The sequence below is a fragment of the Hoplias malabaricus genome, chromosome 10 (genome assembly GCF_029633855.1).
Source record: "Hoplias malabaricus isolate fHopMal1 chromosome 10, fHopMal1.hap1, whole genome shotgun sequence".
Classification (NCBI taxonomy): domain Eukaryota; kingdom Metazoa; phylum Chordata; class Actinopteri; order Characiformes; family Erythrinidae; genus Hoplias; species Hoplias malabaricus.
This window is the reverse complement of record NC_089809.1, coordinates 33,023,515-33,044,729: the sequence shown is the minus strand read 5'-3', so window position 1 is coordinate 33,044,729 and position 21,215 is coordinate 33,023,515. Positions and strand designations below refer to the sequence as shown.

General features: G+C 37.8%; 2 protein-coding genes across 3 annotated transcripts in view; both read right to left on the bottom strand.

The window, feature by feature from the left end:
• Positions 1 to 1,265: 1,265 nt before the first annotated feature.
• Positions 1,266 to 21,215, bottom strand: part of LOC136708421 (A disintegrin and metalloproteinase with thrombospondin motifs 16) — a 67,634-nt gene continuing 47,684 nt past the window's right edge. For both annotated transcript variants that reach the window (XM_066682965.1, XM_066682966.1), the window contains 5 exons: positions 6,543 to 6,747; positions 4,968 to 5,156; positions 4,549 to 4,758; positions 3,356 to 3,503; positions 1,266 to 2,870 (listed from right to left, as the gene is read on the bottom strand). In XM_066682965.1, the coding sequence (XP_066539062.1) occupies positions 2,755 to 2,870; positions 3,356 to 3,503; positions 4,549 to 4,758; positions 4,968 to 5,156; positions 6,543 to 6,747 (868 nt within the window). In that variant the 3' untranslated portion in view covers positions 1,266 to 2,754. The remainder of the gene's footprint in view (positions 2,871 to 3,355; positions 3,504 to 4,548; positions 4,759 to 4,967; positions 5,157 to 6,542; positions 6,748 to 21,215) is intronic.
• Positions 10,485 to 19,604, bottom strand: LOC136708422 (sterile alpha motif domain-containing protein 3-like). Its single transcript, XM_066682967.1, has 9 exons — positions 19,509 to 19,604; positions 17,471 to 17,657; positions 17,062 to 17,214; positions 16,868 to 16,955; positions 16,612 to 16,767; positions 15,781 to 15,987; positions 15,490 to 15,658; positions 15,312 to 15,391; positions 10,485 to 14,752 (listed from the first exon to the last, which is right to left on the bottom strand). The coding sequence occupies exons 1-9, from the start codon at positions 19,600 to 19,602 to the stop codon at positions 14,453 to 14,455; spliced, it is 1,434 nt and encodes a 477-aa protein (XP_066539064.1). The 5' UTR covers positions 19,603 to 19,604; the 3' UTR covers positions 10,485 to 14,452.

The following is a 21,215-nucleotide window of genomic DNA, read 5'->3' as shown; positions in this document are numbered from 1 at the left end:
TAACATGTTGCTTTGGCTGTAATGTCATTTAGAACACTCAGGCTACACTAACTCACTGCAGTAGGAAGAGTGAGAGAATGTTTCAGATATGAGCGCTGTCTGGAATAGCTGACATCAGCCTCAGCCTGGTCAAGCCCAGGCAGGCACCTCACAGGGGGTGCATAAACACCTACTGCCCCAGCTGACCAGCAATAAATCAACCTTACTCATCCCCTCCTCTCAATCCCTCTCTTTCTCACTGTCTTGTTTTCATGTGGATTTCAATTCAGTGCTAACTGTCCTGTATTGTCATTTTTACCAATATATTAAAGTCACCAAATTAGAAATGCAGGACAAAAAACTGTGTTTAAAAATGTAAAAATTAAACAAATTAAAACTTAGTGTGTAAAAAAGTTAGTGAAAACTTGTTGGATCTGTTAAAGACACAAGGCAAACGTTAAAACACAAGTCTCAGCCTTCTAAAATCACTCATTTAAGGTGGAACATAAAATCTAAAAATAATGTGCAGCCTTTAAAATGGACACATTTATGATGGAACAGATTACAAAAGTGATACAGTCAAGGATTGTCATTTTTACAAATTTCTTGTACATAATAACAATACATAAAAAATGTTATTAGTTATTTTTTAAATTTAAAACTGAGATTAGTTGTGTGTTAACTTATTTTCAAAGGAAATCTACAAAAATATTGCATAGGTCTAAAAATGTATGAGTTTAGCTTTAGCAAAAATGCACAAAGTTTCATATTATTTTGTTGCCTATCATATGCAGTGTAAATACTCCAATCAAATGTATGCACTCTCGACTCCCAGCTCTAACCCTAGCCCATAATCTGCAAACAATAAGAGAAATGTAGAGTCAGCATTAACACTGTGCAGCTGTAAGCATTCTGTACCTCTCTTTATGGTGGTAGGACCAAGTGAGATGTGATACAATATCAGTACTGTTTAATATGACCATTCCAGTTACAGCCTTCATTACTGCTATAGGATTTGGTTTAGAAAAAGCAATTATATTCATTAGTGATTCACTATAAACTGTATGAATAGTTAAACACGTTTACACCATGTTTCAGTCAATCCATCTTCTTCATCCCATAGGTGACTGAACTGTGATTGACTTTGAAAATGCACAGTGCTCAATCATCAGTGGGAAGTCTAGGAAGTTTTAATATCTCACCTTTAAATTAAATGACCTAAAGCAAAGTTCTGAATACAGATAATTGTGTAACAATTCATATAATGATTATATTACATGGCCAAATGTTTATAGACACCCCTCTCACCCAGTGTTTTCTCTGAAATCAAAGTGTATCAATTTTTTTCTGCAGTAATAACTCAACACGAAAGGTTTTACACTTGGTGTCGTGAGGATTTGAGAGCATTCAGCCCTGTGAAAATGAGTGAGAATACCAACTTCTTCAGCACAAACATTCATTGTCATCTCCATGGTACTCAGTGGTGCTCTACGACCACAAGAAATGCAGTTCTCCACTGCATGGAGTGAGGATTTACATCCATCCAGGATACACTTGGCACTGTGGGCATAGTGACCATAGTTTCATCATGTGCAGGTTTTTCAGAGCACCACATGCTACTGATTCATTCTTTACAATAGTGACTATACAGACATTTTGTGCACAGATTTACACAGATTTCACTGATTTACACTCTGTAGCTATGTGACATGCAGACGAGTAAAAAGACCCACAGGCAATGTGTTAAATACTACACACCTTACCCTTTAATGCAAACGCATCAAGGTTTAATACTATACAATACATACAAAAATAATAAAACAATGATCTTAATAACTGGATAAACCTGAATTCAGCTTGACAGATAGATGCCAAAATAAAAGCATATTAAAATTCAGACGGTAAGCGCAGAGCAACAGGAGAATGCTGTTAATAAATAAGTGAATCAGTTTAAAAGTCTTACACAGCGATTCAGTCAGTTCATTACTGTATTCATTCAAAACACTGCAGAGGCTCCAGAGCCTTTTGTTTAGTGTCAGAGAAAATGTGTAGCACCATAAAAATACTGTAGGTGTGAGAGCAGTTACATGCACAGCAGCCCTCAGATCAATACAATCCGCACTGCATTGTCAGTGAAGAAACAGGAAAGCGGGAGAGGGACCAAAAGGGTACTGAGAAATAGACACAGGCAAGAGAAAGATGTGAAGAAAGTAAAGGAGAAAAGAAAGAGCAACACAGAAGGAAAAGAAAAAAGAGAAGTAGAGTACAGGGAAACCAGACAAGAGAGAAATATGAGCGATTAGGGGAGAAAAGGAGAGATGTGGTTTACAAAGACAAAGAAATATGTTCCTGAAAAACTCAGACTGTAACTTGTGCTTTATCATTTGATCCTCACAGAGCTCATGTGACTTCACTGAGCCAATGGGAACCAGAACTAATCCCGGTGCAAGTGCGCCTGAAAGACGAGATGATCCACGCTGACATCAGCGCGTCTGAAAGTCCATGGGATGCTCGGAAATAATTCCTTTATCCGTCAGAGAGAACAGAGACCTCTCCCTTTCCTCTGAGTTACAGTAAACATCTTCACTGCTGTCTTTCAACAGAAGGTGAAAGCATTGAACGGCTGGTGTGTCTCAGTCCAGAGCAGCTCACACACCACGCTGATGCCTTCCAGACACTAAAAACACTGACTGCTACTGTCCTTGTCTCCCTGCAGTCTCACATGATAAAGCCACTGCTTTGACTGCACAGTTTCTAGCAGTATGCAGACGTCCATCATAAGTTTGTATGTGAACAGGATCTACAGCACTGCTTCCCATAAAACTTGTGACCGCACACTCCATGCTGGGGCACCAAGTAACACCAGTTGAAAAAATCTTTACACACGGCATCTGTGAAGGAACAGGTAGAAAGCATAAGGTAAGCTCAGTAAACAAATGTGTACTAAAATGCCACTGTGGTGATATACCTCACATAAAATGTATGACTTAAAAACCTAATCAAATGAACATAATAGTACCATATTTAAATAGGTAAGTTACACAATTACACAGTAGCTCTAACTTACTGCAGCTTTAACTCCAAACCTAATTGATTCCACATACACCATTTAATCTCTGCCTTGATTAGCTGAATGAAGCGTATTCAGTTTAGCCTGGGGCTGGAAGTACCTTACCAGGAAGAGAATAGACCACTACCTTTAGACAAATGTATATTATTTATACTAGTCTTTGGGTTGGTACACCATCACATAACTGGGATAATATCGTCAAGGGTATGTCTTCTGTGTATATAGGTATGGAACATGTACCAAAGTGATAAAGAATTTGCCCAGGAATTCATGGACGTATATGGTATTGTATGTTTGGAGTTTTACCTTGGTGCTCCTGCTGTGGACAGAAAGCCATGCTGCAGGCCCGAGAACTGGGTGGTTTCTGCTGAGGGGAACAGTCGGGTGAGGGACGGCCCTTGACGAGGCACTGAACAGAGCGCACCTGGATTCCTCCACCACATGACACTGTGCACTGTGTATGCACAGACACACACACAAACAATTTTAAGTTCTGAGATATGTACAGACATTCACTATCATTGACTTCTGATTTTAGGTTTTGTTTTTCTATGTGTAATTGTTACATTCACTGGATTAGGAACATCTACCTTTTGTTTACACTCATTTTCCATTTTATCAGCTCCACTGACCACACAGGAGCACTTTGTTGTACTACAATTACAAATTTAGTACATTTGTTCCTCTGCGTACTTTGATAACCCCTTTTCACACTGGTTTTCCAATGGTCAGGATCCTTCTCAGCACTGCAGTTACACTGATGTGGTGGTGGTATATTATTGTGTGTTTCTCTGGTACGACTGGATCAGACCCAGCAGTGCTGTTCAGGTTCTTAAACCCTTATTGTCACTGCTGAACTGAGAATAGTCCATTAACAAAAATGTACAGCCCACAGTGTCCTGTGGGCAGCATAATTCCACCACTGATGAAGTATTAGAGGATGACCAACAGGTGTGGTACTGTCTCTGACTTTACCTTTTCAAGGATGACCAACAAAGTCTGTGTGTCTAACAGAGTGGGCAGTGAGTAGACACAGTGTTTAAAAACTCTAGGGGCACTGCTGTGTCTGATCCACTCATACCAGCGCAACACACAACCAACGTGTCAGGGTCACCACCACCCAAACCATGCCTGCTCTATGGTGGTCCTGTAAGAGTCCTGACCATTGAAGTACAGGGCGAAAACTGGCTAACAAAGTATGCAGAGGAATAATGGACTAAAACCTGCCATTGTAGAACTTCTATATGGATAGTGGAGCTGATAAAATGGGCAATTAATGTAGATACAAGGTAGTTAATTGATCGTCCACTGGTGGGTCAATGTATAGGTCACAGAGCAGAATAACACTACTACAGACACACACTACAGAAACAACTTTACATCTTGTTTTTGAATGTAATAGTAACATGATTCTAAATCCAACACATAGAGGTAGAGTCCACTCATTTTGTTTAGGGAAATGTCCTTGTGGGTAAGAGCATGTCTGATGGTGGACTTGCCTGTGACCATGGTGAGGTGTACCACTCTGGCATGTGAAGTCGAGGGATGTTGGGGCAGTCCGGTTGGACACACACCCTCTGCAGCTCCACAGAAGGTTTGGCCATGTGCTGGCACTTCTTAAGTGTCAGATCCCTCTGCTTTCCCACTGCATCTTTCTCCACACACTTTACAAACCGTATCTGGACTCCTTTACCACAAGTTACAGAACACTGCACAGTGGGAGAGAGTTACATTTCATAAATCTGTTCTGGTTTGGAAACAAAAAACCTTTTTTTTTTTTTTAAACAAAAGCAGCTAGAAAATGCAGAACTGAACAAGTTAATGAGAATATCTACAGATACAATATACTTGAAAGGAAATGTAAAGAAAAACCTTACAGCTGGGTCAGGATGCCGGAATGCTGTGGCAGTGTGCTTACCTGCTGCCAGCTGGAGAGGATCCACTGGCCTTTGTGCTGTTTTTGACAGCGTTTGAGCATGCAGCTCTCCTGGAAGAGAGGTTTGGGCAGGAGTATACAGGAGCTGTCCGGCAGCACACGGGATCCTGTAGCACTGCTCACACACGCCACCATCCTCTTCCTCACACCCTTACCACACTTGCGTGAACACTGAAAGCAAATGAACAAAGGTTAAGCTTTAATTAAGTTAAGCTCTGTTTTTTCAGCACATTGGCACTGAACAGCACAGATTTTCTGAATCTGTAAAAATCACATGAATTATGACATTTTCAGATGCAGATCATATTATTTTTGAATATGTGACTGTTTTGGACGTCCTGCAAGTGGCACTTCCCTTTCAGCCCTCAGCAGACTCACACTTGCTTTGATACTATGAAAACCATTGTGTCTATGCTTACAAATGCGACCACAGTCTGACCATAAAAACAAGTGGTCACTTGTAAATAGACACGGAGTCTAAACAAATTTGATTTGCCCTGCAGTTAGAACAAAGTCTCATACAATTTAAGCAGTTTTGTAACATCAAGTAATATTCGGTACCAACTGTTGGGCCACATTTAGTTACAAAATCACACATGGTTTTTATAAATCCATGCTTATATTAAACCAATATTTTTAAAGATACATTTTTAAAGTAGCCTTTTGTCTTGATTTAGTGTTACACACTTTTGGCTGTCTCTGAAACAGCTACATGGGTATAATTCTATAAACCTATGTTTTACACTGGTCTCATCTGACCAAATTCTAGTCATAAAAACGAACAGAATATGTAGCAAGCCCAGTGCCATTTTTTCCCCCTTGGTATGGGCAGTTGAGTGAATATGGAAATGTACAGAGGTTTGCTTTATGTGTTTTACACCAGGCAGCAGCTGGGCTTGGCAGTGAGCAAACTAACACCCTTCCAGACCCGGAGATAGCTTTATACACTCTACTGCTCTGAAAACTATTACAAACCCTCTAGTGGCCTCAGAGGAAGTGATGTAGGCACTCTTTGTGCAGAGTAGAGAATTAAGTCCCGCAGTGTGATTTCAGACTTCTGACTCGTGACAAATACTATATTCAAGTGAAAAGACTGAGCAGTGACTTAATTAAAATGCTGTAGGAAGTTGCTCTGTGAAGTCTTCTGATTGGATTGATTAGTTACGAAACCAGATTCAAAATCTTGTCTCATTTAGAGTGTTTGCATTATTTTGTCATCACTAGATCACAGTGAATGGTAATTTGGGGTTTTTAGCACTAGACTAAACACACTAAACCATTATTTTAAAATACATTTTAAATCAATCTATGTCCAATTATTGAATTAACTGATTATATTATCATGTCTCCTGTGGTTACCTAATTATTCAATTCTCACCAGTAAGACATGTGACTTCTTTTCTTGATGGTGCCCAAAACAAATGCAATAACTGCCCTAATTTAAATGCGGAGTGTGTGTTAAATCAGAAACAACAGATTAGTATAATCAGACATGATTGTGTAGTCATGTGTAGCCTCAGGTCTCAAAATGTAAAGTGATTTTTAGCTGCCACTCACCTGAGACCACGGGCCCGTGCTCCATGTGGGTGGGCAGGTGTGTGTGTTACAAGGCTGTCTGCGGGCTGGAGGAGGCTGCGTACATTGGGAATCTGTCAGTACATCCACCTGAGTGGGGCCAGTTTGCTGGACACACTGCACCTGCCGGCTCTGCTCCCCTGACCCACAGGTGCGACTACACACACTCCAGTCTTTAAGGCTCCAGCTGTGTCAATATATATAAACACAAACACACACACACACACAATGAATGCTATAAACAGTCACTGTAAAGTAAGATACAATGTGTTTCCATAAAGTTTTAGGCACAATTTTTCACACAAATTTTAATTGCTTTCCAATTAAACTATGGAGAAAAAAATATCATCGCCTGAGCACCAGAAGTCTACTGGAGTTTTATAAGTTAAGGAATCTGGAGGTTGTCCTTGATCTGCCCCAAATAACAAGGATGTGTGGTTTTTGACCTGCCAATAAAAATGATCTGAAATTTTCATAATTCACAGAGACATATTGTATATGTTCTTTAAAGGTAACATCTCAGGATCATTTTTCTTTATAGCATTCTTCCATAGAACTCAAACCTTGCATTTTAGCTACTAAGAAACAGCTCAAGTTGAGTCAAAACCAGAGACTCTTCTAGTACCTAATCTACAGACATTAGACTTGGACTTGACTGCATACAAAAGTAGTATGATCTGAAGTTGAGTAGAGATTCAGTAACATTAGAGATTTGTGTGGTTTAAATCAAGATTATGATATTCAAGTTTCCATCTCAGCTCTAGACAACCCTACTACATTTTTTACATCTCTTATTGCTCTTTTATTTACCCCAACACCTAACTCATATTACTCCTCTTCTGTACCCTGATATGCCCTTCCGTCATGCACAGCTCTACTCTTTATTTGCAGCGTTCGTGTGTATCACTCAGCTGGATATCAGCTGTGTCTGCTGTAGTGGTTTGGGGAAAAAAAATCCTGGAGAACATCCATCTCCTCTCAGCTTTAGAAAAGAGCTGATATTTATACAGAGGAACTGGACACTCGATCTCCTTCACAACTTAGAGCATGAGCTGGATCCGGAAATGGACCCCACTTCAAAAGCTATAGTGAGTCACCCGTACCCTTCTTATTTTTAACATTTCTATCATGGCAGGATGTAAATTTAAGCTTTTATTACTAATGGCAGTATACTAATTCCAGTGTACTTTACAATAAATGATAGTATAAATGAAACCGATCACACATCTTACGCTTTGCACAGTTTTCCCATTATTAAAGCCCATAAATTAAATTAAAAACATATATTCCAGTGGAAACACAACTAAGAAATTAATCAAGACCATATTTAATCACTCTGACAGATGATTAGGACGTTATGTTCCATGGTGCCTTTTTGTGAGTGGTGTTTATCCTGAAATACCTCATCGTGAAATGCTCATGAATCTAACAGAGAAACCTAACTGCTTAAATTCTCCTCATGCACGTAATGCACTTAGAAATACACTGAACATGCCCAACATTTTGTGGACACCAGTTCCTCCATCACTCCTCAGCATTTCTCCAGGTATTCTCTTGGCTACATGTTGGAACATTTCTATGGGTATTTGATGATATTCAGCCATGAGAGCATCCTACAGTTATTGAATGGAGCTCCATCACTTTAGAGAACAGTTTAAATTCTCCAACACTGGAGGGCCTCTAGCTGACACTTTCATTGTGCAGGGTAACTTTAATTTCATATACAAATTTGAGAGCATACCATTTAATTTTATAACTTTCTTTTGAGATTATAACTGCTGCGTGCATGGCTCAACATCTGTGTCTATGATAAAGGCACATTAAAGTACTTGATTTTACAAATTATAAAGAGTTTCTACAAATTTTTAGACATGCAGTGTATTTTACAGCAGATCAACCTCATTAAAATGACTTGTGTCTGGCAAACTTTAGTCTAGTTTTCTGGTTATATCATACACATCACAGCAAAGAAATGAAATAATATTTCATGTGACCTGGATCTCCCAGAGGACCTGATACAGACATGCTGAGTGTTTGTGTGTATGTGTTTACAGGGTTGAGAGGTTATTAGCATCACTCTGTAACCTCAACTCTGTCTGATGTCAGTTATAAATGTATCCATGCACCTATTTCCATGATGTAATGGCTCCTCCATGTCTTCCCTGGCAATGCCCCCTGCAACGCAACTTGATGAAATAACGCACCACCCAAAAATACTGGTCCCTGCTGAAGCCAGGGCTGATTTGTACATGTGTTTGTGTGCTTCTGTCTTTGTCAGTGAATAAATCTATTCCACACTGGTTATACTTCTTTCTACTGTGAAAGTTCATAATCTTTGTGTCTTTTCTTAGGGGTTGTTTACAAACAAACAAACAAACAAACAAACTACGAGGACCATCTTACCCCTCCAGAGAGAGCAAGACCATTTGATAACTGAGGCATCATCAGGAATCAAACTCACGAACATGAACAAGCTAGACCTTTTACTGAACTACAGCTTTAACTTTTGTTTTCAGCAAAATCCATTGCTTTATTTACCATTTTTAGTGTATGTTCCCCCTGTGCACAATAAGAGCAACTCTGACACAATCAGGAAAGTGACCAGTCTATACATAGTTCAAATACCTGCTAGGAATATGACAGATATCCAATGATACATGATATGATGACAGAATGTCTCATGAGAAATGAAATCCTGATGGAAACGGAGAGGCAAAAATAAGAGAGAGTCAGTTAGTAACACAGCAAGTGCTGAGTTTACAGAGGGGCATTATCCATGTGTCAGCGCTGTTAAAGACTCAAAGACCCCTCAGCCCCAGGGCTGGGGCCTGTGTGTGTATGTGTGGTTTTGTGTGTCTCCACTGCCAAGTTTAGATGACTTTTGACCTCAACCCCCCATAAACCCTTGAGGTTACGACATAAAGACATAACACTGCACTCCCCTAGCACCATTAGCAGCTGTTTACAAAAGCAAGAACTAATTGAGAGAGAGTGAGACACAGAGAGAGAAAGACAGATTGATGATCTCACTTCATTTGTTTTCCAATAAATTGCTGTTTTACTTATTTTTAATGGAAGCAAACCAACTCTTTGTAACCTCTAAATGTTGCTTGCTGAAGCACTGACAACACCGCACGTACATATGTTCATGTCACTAAAGCTTGCTGAATTAAACTGAGAGAACATGATGCTTTTCACTCTAGCGTCACAACAACAAACAGTCCGAAAAGCTGACTGCAGCACAATAAAAAAGCCTTGCAGTGCCATTACTCATTGTTCATTCCCTGACCACAGCCTTCATGAAACTTTTTATGACGTGGTTTGTCCATGTCGTCTGCACACATGCACCAAACGATACCCCAGAACAGACAGAAACAAATGTTTGGCCTGTGGCAAAAGAACTAAACATTTTGGGTGAATCATACTCGTCCATCTGGCCCCCTGGATCTTCACTGCCTCTGAGCATAAACAAGGCATGCCTCTCTTCATTCCACCCTGTGTACTGAAATGTTGCAAAACACATAATTCTGTTTATTCCAGTTTAATCTGTGTAAACGGTGGCGCTCGCTCTGTGCTGCTGAGGTCTTCTGAGTCCACGGAGACTGACCGAACCTTGACATGGGGTCACCCCTTACACACCATCAACTTAATTCATTAGGCATCAAAGTAACTGCAGGCAGTAACCAGCATGTTTTAATTTTGTTTATGACGAGTTTTGGTGAAAGGTTATTGCTGTTTGTAAAATATTGTTTTTGCAGAAAAAAAAAACATTTTGTCCATGAGTTTGTTATTTTGATTTCAGAACAAACCAAAAGGTGCCAACAAAAGGACGCAAATGTGACGTCAAACGTACATTGTACTGATCCCTGTCCATTCTATTAGCTTCGCTGACCATATACACTCTCAGACAAAAAGGTACTGTACAAGTATCATCACTAAAAGTACAAGCAGTGCAAAAGTTATTTTAAAAGGTGCATCATTGGTGTTAAAGTCCAGTTGTGTTCCCTAAAGATACATTACATACTCTTCTACAGATAGAGAGATAAATATGTATAAGCCTTCATTATAGTACAGTGTTAAATAAAAGAACATGTTAGCATAAAAACATAACATGGAGATAAAATGGGGCCTATGAAATCAGCACAAATATCTACAGTTATTATACAATATGGTACAGCTATGTTCCCTAACCTTAGGGACTGAATATGTGCCCTTGAGGGTACCACTGCAGTGACAGCAACAGGTACCACTCCATTGGCAGTTTTTCTGATAGTACAGGAAAACTCTGTAGTCACATACTTACAGACTGTATCCCATCTGTTTCACTTTCACCCTTCTCTCTCTTTCACACTGTTCTTCAATGATCGAGAAGCCAACACACCACTGCATTACACAGATCTGTCTACACTCTCAGAAAAAAAGATACCAAATTGTACCTTTCAGGGTACAAACACTTGTCACTGGGGTGGTACCCTCAAGTGGACATCTTCTGTACCTTGAGTAGAGGAACTTAATTGTACCATATAATATTGTACCTTTTAAGAGGCAAAAATGTACCTTAAAGAACAAACATGTACCCTACAGTAATGGTACAAAAATGTACCCCCAAGAAAAGTTACAAATTTGACTCGTTAGGGTACAACCCCAGTGACAAAGCCATTTTGTTCCTTTAGGGGTCAAATCTGTACTTTCACAATACACCATTTTCTTTTAGGCATTAAAATTACAGAAGATAAACTTGCAATTTTTATTGATTCAACAATACATTTTAATAACTTATTCCATACTTATCTATTTTTTTTGTTTCATTACAGAATACAATATTAATAATAATTTTTTAAAAATCACACATTATTGGCCATATGGCCAAGAGAATCATTTCATTTGTATGCAGTAAAGACAAAAAACTAATAAAACCAACTACACAAACGTTGTATTGGTTTTAGTAAATCAGATAAAACCAGTCACTGCAGTAAAAGTTGCCATTAAACAGGAGCTATGATAAATACATTTGTTGAAACACCAATATAACACTTTGTTTTAAATTAACACTAAAATAGCAGTTCTAATAGGCCCTTTAGTGAAGCAAATGGTTCTATATAGAACCCTGAACATTTGAAGAACCTTTAGCATGATTCAAGGTTTCTTTGCATCATGAGAGGGTTCTTCAGACAGATGGAGAATGTGTGATAGATAGAAAGAACACTTGAATCACACTAAATGTTCTTCAATGTTCAGGGTTCTATAAAATAACTATTTTCTTTACTAAAGAAACATAGGACCATCATTTTTATTCATATATCATTCATTAAAGTGTCCTTTAAACATAGCTCAGAAACAGTAAAATATTGCAACACAACACAGCAAACTCTAATCCTAAAAAGGAGTGGACAGCAATATTGTTTTATCAGTTCACAAGGTTTGAACATTTTTTTTTTTCAGCAGGAGTATCTAGGGTTCACATATAATCTGTCCTCAACAGTGTATGTATCAAGTGCCTGGTAGTCAACCTCATCACCTGGGGAAAGGACAGTCCAGTCAGCATCACATTTCACCCAGTATGAATAATAGTGATAACAGAAGGAAACTGGAATTAACAACTTTCCACACAATGCCCAGTCTGTGTCAATGTTAACAATATACTTAATTTGAAAAAACAACGGAATTTCTTCTGAGTGCATATGGCCAACAGCAAACACATCTTTTACACAGTACTTTACATTGTTAATCACAACTTCTGTTACACGCTGGAGTGTTATATCTTCAAAATTTACATCACTATACTTCTCACACATACTGAGGGACTCCTGTACAGCTGAAGGCAGAGCTCTAAACGGTATGCTCACACTATTTCCAGTAACTTTCTCATACTCTCCTAACATATTAACAGAAGAAAACTCCCAGCACTGCTTATACTGATGACGATTACTTAAAGTGGAGGAAATGTTGACAAAATTCCTACAATTACTAGCTACTTGTTTAAAATACTGATGCTTGCCTTCAAATCTCATACACCACAAGGATCGCAAGGGCCCATATGACAACATCAGGCGAGAGTAATGAATCAAATAATGACATTTTGGCGTTATAACATTACCAAACTGTTCTTTCATGCCTAACAAAAACTCCGAAACTAACTGGTCAAGAAATAGAAGACATTCTTTTTTAACAGATGGGGCCATGACAATGTCAGCAATCTCACGACATAACAAATAGATGCGCCAATAGCTACTATCTTCAGGGATCCTGTGTGCTACTAAGAAAGGAATCAAACGGAATAAACACCATTTCTGTGAAGCAGATCCTACAAAACCAGAACCCTGAAGCAGTTTTTCTGAGAGAGGTACAGGTTTGTTGGTTCTATCATTTTGTTCAAACGACATTTTCATCAGCTCTTCATTAAATTCTTTGATAGTTATGTGCTTTTCCTCGTTAGCTTTACTTAAAACAAGCCGTAACACCAATGGTATTATACCTTCTAAAAAATCATGCATAACATCTGGTGGTAGTGATCTTGTAACATCAAAGTAGTCCAACTGGTCAAAAGGACAGGCACCTTGAACTCCATATGTTGCTTTGTCTTCTGGATTTTGTTCTATGCACTCTAAATGGTATCTGTGGACATCAGTGTTTCTCAGAACAAATTCAGATTCACTGAATTTACATTTAATGTCAGAATGAGTAGCCATACAGTACCGACATATTCTTCCCACATTAAAGGACATGCTAAACCCACCTATCATGTGTGACGAAAGGTTATCAGCAGATATAACAGCCACTGCTGCTTGAACAGCTTTATCCACCCCATTAACACTTACACTAAACCCTTCAATTGCAAGCTTTTTAAGATCATTTAATAACGGTTTTAAAATATCTTCTAACCCAAACTGTTTAACATGGCAATAGCGAACAAGTAAAGCTAAATGAATATGTTTAACCTGTGAGCAATACTTTGGACCCATATTCCCAACAGTATAATAAATTGCACAAAGTTTGTGCTTATTGCGTTTGGAGCCTAGGGGATTACACACTTCAAATTCATCTTCATAAAAATGTAACCTAAGAGCTTGGGGGTGGTCTGCAAAGAATTTGTGTTCCCTAAAATAAATGCCATCCCGATAATCTGTCAGAACATATTCATCCTTTTTACTTTTTAGCTCAGTTTGCAGACAGTCCCAAACATCTTCATGAGAGCAGTATTTACTCAGCACATCACAAATAGGAACATAGGAATAACTTCCAACCTTATGACCACTTGAGTCTCTTAGCATGTACTCTACAGGTTCAGTCATCTCAAATTTTGATTTACAATACTCTTTAAACATATATGGTGACCTAATATGTTTCGAAGCCTCTGAAAAAAAGTCAGGGGACTGTAGAACTTCCTGGAGTTCAGAACATGCTGCAATATTAAAGCCATTTTTCTCAAGGTGATATGTGAGAAACGCATCATAGTTCTCCTTAAAAAAAGTAAACAAAAAATTAACATCCTCAAGTAATTCCTGCTGCACGGACTGTGGAAAATGATTCTTCTCTCTGCATTTCAAAATGAATGAAATAAGGTTCTCTCTAAACTGCAACAACAGTTCATTCATATTTGGAGCTGGAGAAGGACTTGCAACACCTTTAGATATTTCCTCCTCATTAACTGGAACCTGTGACTCATCTTCAGTATCTAATGGTAATACTGTGTGCTTATGGTTGCGGTACACATGTCGTCTAAAAGACTCATATTTTGAAAATATTCTTGGACAGTCATTAATGCCACAAGTTATTGTAAAATTTGCTTCATGCGCATGAATAAGACCAATATGCTGAATTAATTTAACAAGCGTAAACACCCTCCGAGAGCATTTGGGACAGCAAAACGGACGAGGAATGGTTGGCAGGGATTACTCTAAAAGGTTGATTAGTCTAGTCACTGTTGTAGGCAGAGGCTTGTCCCCATTCTCAGATATTTTCAGTACATACTTCTGAATGAACACCAGAGTATTCTTCAAATGAGAAGGGTATGCCATGTTGAACACATAATAAGCACAAAATGCTGAAAGAGCGCCTTCATCCACACCGCTAGCTCGGCAGACCTCCAAACCATCAACTTTGACCACTGCAGTGACTCTTCTAGTGAAGACAGATGTCCACTCAGTGACGTCTGGTACCTGAACTGTTGGATATGGTGATGATGGCTCACCCTAAAAGAGTACAAACACTGTAATTGTTTTTCAGTCAAAATTATACATAAAAAAATAACTGTGCAATCTATTTTTCACAATACCAACTATATGTTTGGTCAACAAATGCTCCTAGGAGGCTTTTACACCTTCCCAAAACATGGAACAACAGACAAAGCTATGAAATGAGAGATTATTAAAATTATATTCTTTTAACTTCTTTATAAAAAGTAAAGAGGAAGGGGGAACATAAATGTGTTTTATAATTTTGTAATTATTAAAAGTTAATTTTGGTTTTGTAAACTTTTAAGCATGGAGATCACAATCTGTATTTGACTTAAGAACATGCATTTCCTGAAGAAAAACTTAGTGATTGCACAGATTAAGCTATTATTTTACTGATATAGAATGATACATCAGACAAAACTGGAGGTAAATAAAAAATCCTTGACACAAAGCTTGGAAATTCTAACAATTTGATATTCATATCAACCACCAGTAAAACAGTGTAAAAACATTACCTGAATTTACAAAGCATAACATCATATACAATGTCATAAAAGAAAAGAAACCACCTCACCTCTCCAAGCATGATGTAACTGTCAAGTTTCTCCCTAAACAAGGCCGGCAACATCAGAAGGGCAGCTCGGAAATCAATCCCTAAAAAAAGTGCATCAATTAAAACAAATGATAATAAAAGTAAATAAATTAGGTATCTTAAAAAATTGAGATAAAGACTACATTTAAAGAGCCCTTACCCGGAAGATCCTCAGTGAGTGCATCTTCTCTTGCTTCTTTGTGCAGTTTTGCTAAGGGTGATTTTCCTTGAGCCAGTCTAAGCACACTGGACACAATAGGGTCAAAGCCAACTTGAAAACGGCGGCACACATTCATTGCTTTATGAAGGCGACCCATTTCCTGATGCAACTATAATTAGACAAACAAAAGAAAACTAAATCAGAAGTTAATCATAGATTTTAATAAACATTTTCAAAGTGCTTTATGAGCAACTAAACATTTAGATAAACATTAAATAAGTTTATACTGACTCCATGTGGACTTCTAAGAAATGGGTATTTGTTGACGGCATCCTTCACAGTCATCCCACCAGCAATCTCATTCCTTCTCCAGACAAATGTCCTTCTCATTCGCTCTTCTACAATGTGAGCATCTGGCTGTGTCCTTCTGTATTGGTCCTGCAGGACTTTCACATGTCTGTCTATTGAGGTTTCATCCTCCCCAATAGCATTAATATCCTGGTATTACACAGACAGAAATAAGTGAACTGACAACAAAATGCAATGTCACTGACCTATTTTCTAAGCCCTTTCAGTTTCATATTTTCATCTCTTGCATTGAGATCAATAACAAGTTCAACAACTGGTTCATCTGAGTCTGAGTTGAAACTTGAGTCACTAGGGAGCAAGCCTGAGAGGAGCCTTGAGTCTTTAGTAGGTAACCAGCCATAAAATACCCTTAAGTCTGTATCCCTGCATGAAGTAAAAGCAGCGTTTTAAACGAAACAGAACACACCAACTTGTAATGGTTGGTTAGTTGGTAGTTTATCAAGGTCATAAGCCAGTTGCACATCAAAATAGCTAACCCAATTAAACCGTACATAAATTGCAAAAGAAGTGTGTTCCATAAAATACTAAAACTAAAGCTAGATCTGACAACCTGAAGATGTTTTTCATTTTTTCATCAAGCACTTATTACTGCTTGCAGTATTTCATTTTTTGACAATCATCCAAGTCATTTATAGACAAGTTGTAAATTAGTCCACACAAAGCCCATATCCAAGACACTGACTTTACTTGTCTCCACCTTTCGCTACAATTAATTGTCTCTGTTCAAGAAATTAGAGAACATGTGTCTCTCACCATGGGCCTCTCAGTTCGTTTGCAATTGCTTGCTTCAGGTTGGTGGGGTTTCTTTGAATGGCCAAACCTCTGTTTAATTCTTTTAACTTCTTCATCATCTACCAGTGGAACCCGCTCAAATTTGAACTTCCGTTTCAGAGACATGTGCCACGTGTGCTGTAAGAAAAGAAAAATGTGCTTCCAAACTGAATTACTCAAAAACAAGTATAAAAAAAATACAAGTACAAGATTAAATCCACTACTAGACTTAACTCACATATCCATTCCCCTCTTTGTCCTTCAGAAAAGGGTACTTCAAAATCAGAGCTTTACATACTTGCACATACTCATTTGTAGATGGATACCTGTGAAGCATAATTTAAAACTAAACAAAGGAATTCAAGTTTATAAACTGTAGTGAACTAATAACAATAAGACCTTAGACTACTTAGTGTATGCTAAAATACCTACATGCTGTATTGAGCCATGCTCTCATACAGAGTTCTTATAATTTTGTGGCGATCCGAAGACACAATATTCCAAGCCTCTTTTTTGTCCAGTTTTGTCTGAACAAATCTAGGGAATGTTGGAACAACAAAAATGGCAGGAAAAGTGGCTGATGGCCTGTAATAAACAAGAAAATAACAGATAAATCACACTCTGTACATGGAAACACACAATAGGTATGTCAGTCTTTAAAAACAAATCCCAACTGCAAGCTGTGATATGTGAAATTTGTGTATTCATTTTTTTTTTTTTTAAGTAACACTACTTTGTTGTTTCCACATTTTGCTGATAGATGTTGTATTTTTACCATTTTTCCCACCCCATCAACCAATATTTGTGGTTCATAAATACAAATAGATTTACAAACACATGCCTTGGTCCAACTGAGGACTGCAAATGACTCTCTAATGACACTGGTTCAATGGTTAAAGTCACAATTTCCTTTGACTCTTTTACAAAACGGTGAAATTTAGCTTGTTTTTTGAAAGAGCCCTCGAAGAGATATGAAATCATCGACTCCGTGAGACCACAGTCAACTGCTTCTCCATCTACGTCATTGTCTATCATGGGGAAAGAAAAAAAACTTAAACAAACAGAAATCCTCAAACGTTTAAACATAAACGATATTTATGACACCATGGGTAAACAACACAAACAGACGGATCAAAATGATATTTCTGGGTATCTGCTAACATCTATAGAACTAAAATCAAAATTTGACTGACACATAGCGTTTAGGCTAAAATGCAGCTTAAGCAAGCTACAGAACAAAGCCTATTGTGCAATTTATTAAGTGAGTAAATAATTAATATAATCATAGTTCTATGTAAATTAGCCCTTGGTTAGCCACAATCGTATATTTAAGTTAGCTATCCTATTTGCTATTGACAGACCTATGGCAAGCCAATTTAGCCTAAAATGACATCTGCGATACAAGTCCTAACTCCATTTTTACTAGTAAGAACTCTAGTTCAAGATCCCTCTAATGTAGTTTACTAGTAACAACTCCCATTTCAGATATCAATTACAACATTTTTTACTAGTAAGAATACCGACCTATGTATCCATAATTAAATTCTGACTAGTCACCTTAACAGGAGGACATATCTTTAATGTAATTCTGTCTAGTCATAATTCTCCATTCACTTACATTGAATTTCACCCTCATATCCGTAATTACATTCTTACTAGTAAAAACTCCAATTAGAGATATCTGCAATTATCTTTTTACTAGTACGTTTTTAAAAAAATAAAAGCGAGTCAAATGCTCAGTTCAATATTAGGTGTGTGCTTTAATAGGCTGTATTTGAAAAGGCGCAGCGCTGGGGGCAGGTGCTTACAGCAGCTCTCGGCGTTTTCTTTCAGGAAAGCGCAGTGTTAAACTGTATTTTTTAATAACTTTACTGATGTGAGGAACGGCCATGATGTTTTCCTTCCATTTCGTCTTCCCGTGTCCGGAATTCTCGCTGTTTCTCTCTTTAAGCTTCTCGATTTATATTTCTTGGGGTTGGTCTCGGCTTGTTTTATCGCGTTTCCGCTTTGCACGTTTTGTAATAAAGCCAAATTGCTCGCGTCTATCTCTAGCCACTGCTTACGTCCAGTAAGCAGCTGAAACTAGGCTTTCATTACATTGATTTCACAAAAGACTGGGAGATGGAATTCCCTCTGTCGGTTGAACACCGCGGTGGAACCCCAGTCCTTCTCCCTTTCGCCACCTTCCCTTGCAGACGGCGTATGTGTAGCCCGTTACATATTGTAAAAGAAAAACATTTTAATAAAAACTCAAGAAACATCTTGAGTAGACGTCATTTACTCGTGAGAACTTTTCAGTTATTAATTCCTTAATTACAATAACATTTTCTAGGTTATCTGGCGTATAACCTCTTGCTGCTTCTTGTACCTCAGTTTACTGGTCTAAATAAATGTAGCTCCCCCTCCCCCGCCCCTGAACGCTCTCCCCTCAGTAACGTTTGTTGCCGCCAAAAATATTTCAAAGCTCAGTTAAACACTGAAAACAGCAAAGTTATTTTTAAATATAATTTTAAAGTACAAAGCTTTATTTTTGATAAAACTGACTGTTATTTAATCTTATATCAACTGAAATGTTGTGTGCTAACATAGAACGGGAACGGTATCTGTTATCACTAAGCTAACTTGCTATCGCTATCTATCGCTACCTTAGCTAGTGATAGAATGGCTCCACTTCGGGTGGATAATGTAAGAGAACCAACCAAAGACCGCGTGGCAAAAACCAAACAAGCTACCCACATTTTTACCGCTAAGTTTGGCTCATTCGCCAATTAAATTAACTATTACTACCTTAATTCTCAAATTCTAGAACACTTTGAAGTAATATTAAAAATATAATATGGTTACATTAGCACCATGAACATTGCACAAAATACACTCACCTTTGAATTTATTTGCCTCCTCTTCAGTAACATCGATGCCAAACTGAATTAGCTCCTTAATAAGATCTCCAGTTGTCAGCGTCCTGAGCTCCATTTCCAGAATATTCCAAAAAGTGATCTCGCAGTGCTATATGGCGAATCACTATTACATTTCATATCCCTCCGCAAAGCGGGAGTGAATAGGTTAGAATGTCTATCCGCCAAAACTGCTGATTTTTATATAGGTCCATTCTGTTATTTGTGTCAATGATTAGCTAATAGATTTTTGTTTAGAATATTTTTAAAATGAGATTTTTCTATTTCACCATATGTTAATTTATTTATTAATAACTAATTCAAATGATGTGAATTAAGTGCCCATATAAAGGGAATTTTCCTCACACCTTAAAGATGAATGTAGTATAGAAACATAATCTAAGTAAGCATCTCTACTGTTCACATACTCTCCATAAATGAAAAATTAAGCAGAAAAACAATTCTTGTTGAATTAAATGTTTTTGTGATGTTATGAATGCCAACACACACACACACACACACACACACACACACACACGTATATATATATGTATGTATTCACATTTATCTCTGAATGTATATTGAATGTAATGTAAAAGCACATAAATAATAACAAACTTCATTAAATAAATAAAATATATTAAATAATATAATATTGGAGTGATATTCAAAGTTTTATGTATATGAATATTTTAAAATATGTATTGCAGTTATTTGTTTAAAGATGAAAATTTGCAATAGAAAGGTACAATTATGCACTAGCACTTGAAATTTTTATAAATGTACCTTTCTTATTTTTCAAAGATACACAATTAGACCTTAAAGACCACCATTGTACTTGGGAGGGTACAGTTACATTGTTTGTACCTTAAGGAACAAAAAGGGACCTGAACAGTACCTTTTTTTCTGAGAGTGTATATGTCAAAATAATACTGATTCAATTTTGTATGGAGAAAACATAGCTGACTCAGCTGTTGAATTGTGCAGATAAAGTTATAATCTCCATAGAAAAGCACTGAAAATGGAATGCAATGCTTAGGAGCAGCTATCTATGAGCTTAGGTGACCATGCCCAATGCCAAGTGTCGGCCAGCTTCAGATCTACAAAATCTCCTGTCCTTAAATTCAGTCCCAATGTACTTTCAGAGTGAGAGAGCTCTGAGCGGCTGAAGTGTGTATCTGCAAAAATTTAATATGGGAGTTGTTTTGTAAAACAAAGTCAGAAGCACACACTTCTTCGATTAACTGTGCTACTGATTTTCCATAAAGTTGTTTGGAGAAGCTTGATGGACGTTTTGATTTGACGTCTCAGAGCCTTCTGTTTAGAAACAGTCTTTTCATGCAACCTTCCTTCCTCTTTGAGTCAGAGTTTCTCAGTGTCATTTGAGCGTCCATTTGGAAGTTTCTGGACACGTGTGTCCAGCGGTTGTGCAGCATCCCTTTTGCTGGGGGAACAAAGAGCTGACAGGTTCAGACGTGCTCTCCTGGATCAGCTTACAGTGAGGAGTCTTAAACTAGGAGCACATGAAGACACAACTCAGATTTCTTCTCCTGCTCTTGCCCTTACATAGCACCTTTCTTTATACTTTCTATTTAGTTTTTAGATTTCTTTTCCTGTACAAACTCAGATTCATTTCCACATACTTACACGCTCAAAGACTACACCATACTACACTCCCAGACTACAGTGCAC

What these genes read in the sequence shown, in the direction of transcription:
- LOC136708422 (XM_066682967.1), bottom strand. Translation starts at nt 19,602, where the DNA reads ATGGAGCTCAGGACGCTGACAACTGGAGATCTTATTAAGGAGCTAATT. An exon ending in AACGAACTGAGAGGCCCATG is followed by an intron (nt 15,988 to 16,611) that starts GTGAGAGACACA and finishes GTGTAATACCAG; the next exon opens with GATATTAATGCTATTGGGGA. An exon ending in TTCTTAGAAGTCCACATGGA is followed by an intron (nt 15,659 to 15,780) that starts GTCAGTATAAAC and finishes GTCTAATTATAG; the next exon opens with TTGCATCAGGAAATGGGTCG.